This window comes from Gekko japonicus, unplaced genomic scaffold, assembly GCF_001447785.1.
Source record: "Gekko japonicus isolate JY-2015 unplaced genomic scaffold, Gekko_japonicus_V1.1 scaffold1029, whole genome shotgun sequence".
In the NCBI taxonomy this organism is placed as follows: domain Eukaryota; kingdom Metazoa; phylum Chordata; class Lepidosauria; order Squamata; family Gekkonidae; genus Gekko; species Gekko japonicus.
Window position 1 is genome coordinate 274,261 of NW_015167081.1, and position 5,835 is coordinate 280,095.

At 47.0% G+C, this 5,835-nt stretch overlaps 1 protein-coding gene across 1 annotated transcript in view; it reads right to left on the reverse strand.

Moving 5' to 3' along the window:
* Positions 1-4,163: 4,163 nt before the first annotated feature.
* Positions 4,164-5,835, reverse strand: part of CCL17 (chemokine (C-C motif) ligand 17) — a 4,549-nt gene continuing 2,877 nt past the window's right edge. The window contains exon 3 of the mRNA XM_015412824.1: positions 4,164-4,535. Within this exon, the coding sequence (XP_015268310.1) occupies positions 4,445-4,535 (91 nt within the window). The 3' untranslated portion in view covers positions 4,164-4,444. The remainder of the gene's footprint in view (positions 4,536-5,835) is intronic.

The following is a 5,835-nucleotide window of genomic DNA, read 5'->3' on the forward strand; positions in this document are numbered from 1 at the left end:
TCCTCCTAGTCCCTCGCGACGGCCTGGCTCAGTTGCGGCTGAATCCCACCCTCGTCGCCACTGTTATGTAGTGGGTAGCCGCATGGATGAACGACAGACAACGACGTGGTGCATAGCACGCTTTATTGGCACACAACAAGACAAAAGATAAACGGCCGGCAGGCCAACTATATACACACCTGGGGACCGCCCCTGGTCACCATTGGTGGGTTCAAATCTCCCGCCACGGATCCCATTGGTTCCCCAGAGGAGGGACTAGGATCCTAGTCCCCATTGTTGTTCGGACTGAAGCTAGGGCATATGCGCTGACCTCCGGTGGTGGTCCGCGGACACTACAGTGAATAACATTAGTTTACACGTCAACAATTGTAATCCGTGAACTAAACACAAAACATTCTTCCCTCTTCAATGAAAGATTTTGTTTCACAGAGTTTTGAGTCCGTGATGTATTGTTTCCCTCAGATTTCCCCCCCTGCAAACTTGGGACTGCTCCAGGTTTGGATTGGGTAAGTATATGGAGCAGAGGTTCATCAGTGACTATTAGCCCCAAGGTATAGACAGGAACTCTCAGTCTAGGGCAAGGGATGCTCTGTAGTCTTGGTGCTTGGGGGGGGGCAACCGTGGGAGGGCTTCTGGTGTCCTGGCCCCACTGGTGGACCTCCTGATGGTACCCGGTATTTTTGGCCACTGTGTGACAGAGCGTTGGACTGGATGGGCCATTGGCCTGATCCAGCATTGGCTTCTCTTATGTTCTTATGCAACATGCGTAACATCATTCTCTTCTCCATTTTATCCTCCCACTGACCTTGTGGGTAGGTTAGTTAGGTGGGGAGTGCATGAGTGGCCCAAGGTCATCCACCAAGTGTCTGTGACAGAGCTGGGATTCAAATCTGGGTCTCACAAATCCTAGCTCAACAATACACCGGCTCTCCCTTTTATTAATAAAAGAATAAATTATGCTTGCTGTATAGACTAAAGCAGGGTCCCCCCCCCCAACAACTTCAGCCTTCCAGGACATTCCATGAGTGACCTCAAAGTAGCTGTGTTATTGCAAAAGAACTTCAGGAACAGACAAGAAAAGGAAATTGCTGAGTTACAAGTTACTGCAAGGCTCAGAACAATGGAACCCCCAGGACTTAACAGGGATATTGGTTTCTTATCTCACTACATATGCTAACCTCATTCAGGCCTTACATCTGTATTCCCACCAATCCCCCAGAAGGGCTATACATCCTCTTTATTTAATTTCTTACTTGGAACAGTAGATTAGAATAGCAGATTGTATCATGATGAATAGTAGAATGTAATGTAATTTGGAATGGTAGATTGGAATGTATTTCTCTGGTCTGGGGACAGAGGAGATAGCTCTACACAGCTAACTGCCTCACTTCAAAGAAGATGTTGTAAGGTTGCCTCCTTGCACGAGAGGCAGGGTCTCAGTTAATTATTCTCAGTAATGGCAGGGTCTCAGTTAATTATTCTCAACATTCCACAATTAAGGATACATCTGCCCATCAACCTCCAGCTCTGACATATCTATTTCCTTAACTATGTTTTCCCCTGGGATTCCACTTAGACAAATGGTAACCGTATAAACTAAACTTGTTATTCCTGTTTGGTCCTTGAATCTATTGACCACCTTCATTATGCCGTATGCTAATTTTCTACTCACGCTCTACCTGTTATGTATGGACTGGCAACTTCCATTCCAATGTATCTGAAGAAGTGTGTGTGCACACGAAAGCGTATACCCAGAATAAAACTGTGCTGGTCTTAAAGGTGCCACTGGACTGGAACTTTCTTCTCTGTGGCCATTGGGACACCCCTGCCAGGCTTTATTCAACAGGCACCTGCCTGACTATCTTTTGACATCAGCTAGTAGCAAAGCGGGTGAACCTGTTCTGAGTAGCCAAATGAAGCAGGGGTTGAAGTTCTTTTGGGTTTGATTCAGCCCCACTGCTGCCTGAGGATGACTGCTGGACCTGTTGTTGCTACCTCAGGGCACAGACTCTTCAGTTTCCCAGGAAGGGGGGGAAGAAGAAAAAGAAAGATGAGAAGGAGAGTTGCATTTATACCCCGCCCTTCACTCGGAGTCTCAGAGTGGCTTACAATCTCCTTCCCTTCCCCTCCCCACAACAGACACCCTGGGAGGTAGGTGGAGCTGAGAGAGCTCTGAGAGAACTGCTCTTGAGAGAACAGCTCTGAGAGAACTCTGACTGACTCAAAGTCACCCAGCTGGCTGCATGTGGAGAAGTGGGGACTGATCGTGACCCAGGGCCATACTTAGTAACCTACATGAAATCCCCCAGTCTCCTGGGGAAGAGGGCATTGCTCCCTCCAGGAAGTCCAGCTGCCCCCCCCCTTGAGGTCTACGCCCCAGTAACCTCTGTCAGACTGCAGGAGGCAGGCAGAGACTGTGGCAACATGGCAGCGGCGGTTAGGGTCTCCTTCCCCATCTCCTTCCCTGTTGCGAGCCGCCCAACTGGCCCCAGGCTCCTCTTCCTCCCGTGGCCCCCTCTGAGAGTCCAGAATTTTTAAAAGTCAAAAGTTGAATTTGATACCCTAACTGTGCTCCTAAATCCCTGGTGTTCCTGGGCCTGAACTGTTGCTTGCTCTGGCTTGGGCTTTGTGTCCTTGATAGCCCCCTCCCCCCCCCAATGCACGTGTGGGGCGGAGGGCTGCTTAGGCAGGCAGGACACCAGAATGCTTCCTGCAGCACTGTGGGCCGCTCAACTGAAGAAAGAAGGGTGGGTGGGTGTCCATCCCAGTAGGACGTAGCACCGCCAACCAGAGATGGCTTTGAGGTTCGGGGCGGGGTTTAGGCTCCAAGTCCAGGAGGAAGCCTGCCTGCAGTTAGGAAGATCACCCCTTGTTTCCTGTTTCATTTGGGGAATCTGTGGACCTTTTCACTGGCCGGCCTGCTTGGTGAGGCCCCATTGGTGGTCTACCTGTAGACTTGGTAGTGGGAGGGCACTACTGTCCACAACTGATGTGTCTATGCAGGCTTTGGTTAGGAATCGCTAGAGCCAGGGTGGTCAATCGCCAGGTGAGGCCTTGATAGCTCCCATAATTGCAGCTGAGGTGTCCAGCTCTGGGTTGGGAAAGACCAAGAGATTTCAATGGTGGAGCTGGAGGAGGGCAGAGTTTGGGGAGAGAGCTCGTCTGTATAAAATAATGCCACAGCGGTGCCTTTTAACGCCGCCATTTTCTCCAGGGGAACAGATCTGTGTTGTTTGCAGATAAGTTGTAATTCCAGGAGATCTCCAGGGCCCACCTGAAGGATGGCAACCCTAAATACGACTGATTTCTAGACAACAGAGGTCCATTCCCCTGAGGGAAATGCCCGCTTTGGAAATCTCCAGGAATTCCCAGCCCAGAGTTGGCAACGTTACTTGCGGAAAGACTCATGGGGGGAGTAGGGGTGCCGTCTTCAGACGTTTTTAGGAGTCACTCAGGCTGTTTTGTTTCCAAGAGCTTTTAATGGGGGTTTAAATTCAGTATTTTTCTTGGAGAGGGTATAAGTGATATTTTACTATATTTTGTATGTTTTTTATTAATGCAATTGTGAGCATCCTGGAACTACATGGAAAAGGCAGGGTATACGTGTTTATAAAAATATAAGGAGGATGATCAGAATGTGACTCTTAACAAGTGACCACATGAGGAAAAGTCCGTGCAAATATCACATTTATTGTATTTTGATTGCTCAAATGTATATTCCAGCTTTCTCCTTTAAACAAGAATTCACAGCAGGTTATATCTAGCTTAAAATTCCATCAAACAAACACAAATGTAAACAAATGTAAAAACACCTCCCAAAACGCATTAGCAGCAAGCAAGAATTAGGCTGGACAGAACAAGCTGCTCTGATTTTTAAAATGAATGGTTGGTGACAGTTTAAAAGGCCCTGGCGGGAAGTGGGGTATGCAAACCAGTTTTGCACTTGAATTGTTCCCAACGAAAGAATTTTGGAAACCCTGTAGTCTAGATCTTTCTCTCTTTTTTTCACTATCAAGTTGCAGCTGATTTATGGCAACCCTGTAGGTTTTTCAAGGCAAGAGACCTTCAGACGTGGTTTGCCATCGCCTGCCTCTGCATCATGATCTTGGTATTCCTTGGTGGTCTCCCGTCCAAATACCGACCAGAGACAACCCTTGCTTAGCTTCCAAACGCTGACAAAACTGGGCTAGCCTGAGCTACCCAGGTCAGAATATTCATACTTCTTATTAGCAATTCACAACAATTTTAGAGAGTGGGGTTTTAGAGAGTGTAACCATAGCATGTAAAACATATCCAGGGCCTGTTAAATTTGATGTGCAAAATGTAGCAATGAAAAAAATACAGTGCAAAAGACTTGGTATGAAGATCTGGAAAGAGGCCGAACCAGCTAGCGTCTTCCCCAGTGTCAGGGAGCGGTACATCTCTGGTTCCTATAAGCCATTCTTCATTTATTTCTCTGCAAGATGGCAATTGTCCTTCTCACCCATGATTCTCTGGGGTTAGCACACACAGTCTTCTTACTCTTCATTACGAACCTGCAGAAAGAAAACAGAAAGGCTGGATTTTAAAAGTGTGTCTATGTTTGCATCTTCTCCAAATGAAGTCCTCTGCCATTGATTTCAGCGCAAATTTCTTTAGACTCTGGTCACACATACCCCATCATCAATACAATCAGTAAGTCAACATCTATAGCAATTTATTTTATTTGTTTAGCTATTTGTACCCTGCTTTCCTTCCCAGTGTGGACCCAAAGTGGCTTACAAAATCATTCTCCCCTCTCCGTTTTATGCTCACAACAGCCCTGTGAGGCAGGTTAGGCTGAGAGGGGGGGATTGACCAGCCAAAGCTTACCCAGCAAGCTTCCTGGCAAAAGGAGGAGTTGAACTTGTGTCTCTCCATATCTCACTCAAACACTCTTACCATTAAATCATGCTGGCTTTTTGCAGTTCAAGCAGGAAACTCTCCTCACATAGAAAACCAGCATGACAAGAAGATTATGATAAACTTTCCCCTCTAACTAGATCCAGGTAGGTAGCTGTGTTGGTCTGGAGCAGAAGAACAAAGTCTGAGTCCACTGGCGCTTTAAGACCAACAAAGTTTTAGACAGAAATGTTATCTAGTAATGGAATTTAGTGCACGCAACACTTCCTTAGATAAAATGAAATGGAATTTACCAGTCCATACATACAAGGCAGAGGTTGAATAGCAAATCAGCATACAACATAATAAAGATGTTTTAACAGATGTAAACAGGAATAACAAACTAAGTTTTTAAGGTCATCATTGTTTGGATTGATTCCCCGGTGGGTTGGGGGGACAGTGAAGCAAATAAATATGTCAAAATTGGAGACAGATGTATAAATGTAGCCTTCTTAATTGTAGAGTGCTAAAAGTAGTTACATAAGAACATAAGAGAAGCCAATGTTGGATCAGGCCAAAGGCCCATCCAGTCCAACACTGTGTCACACAGTGGCCAAAAATACCAGGTGCCATCAGGAGGTCCACTAGTGGGGCTAAGACATGAGAACCCCTCCCACTGTTGACCCCCCCAAGCACCAACAAGACAGAACATCACTTGCCCCAGATCCCCTATCAATACCTTGTGGCTAATAGCCACTGATGGACCTCTGCTCTGAGACCTTGTTGTTCTTTCCCCTGTAACATGATTGATCTTTGGTGTCTAGGGTTTCCTGGTCCCTCTGGCCACCGGTGGGGGATGGAGGGGGAGGGTTGCCACCTCCAAGCTGAGAAACTGCTGGATATTTGGGGGTGGAGCCTGTTAGGTGGGGCTAGCCAGAGATTTGGGGTGGGTTGTCACCATGCCAGGTTTCCCTG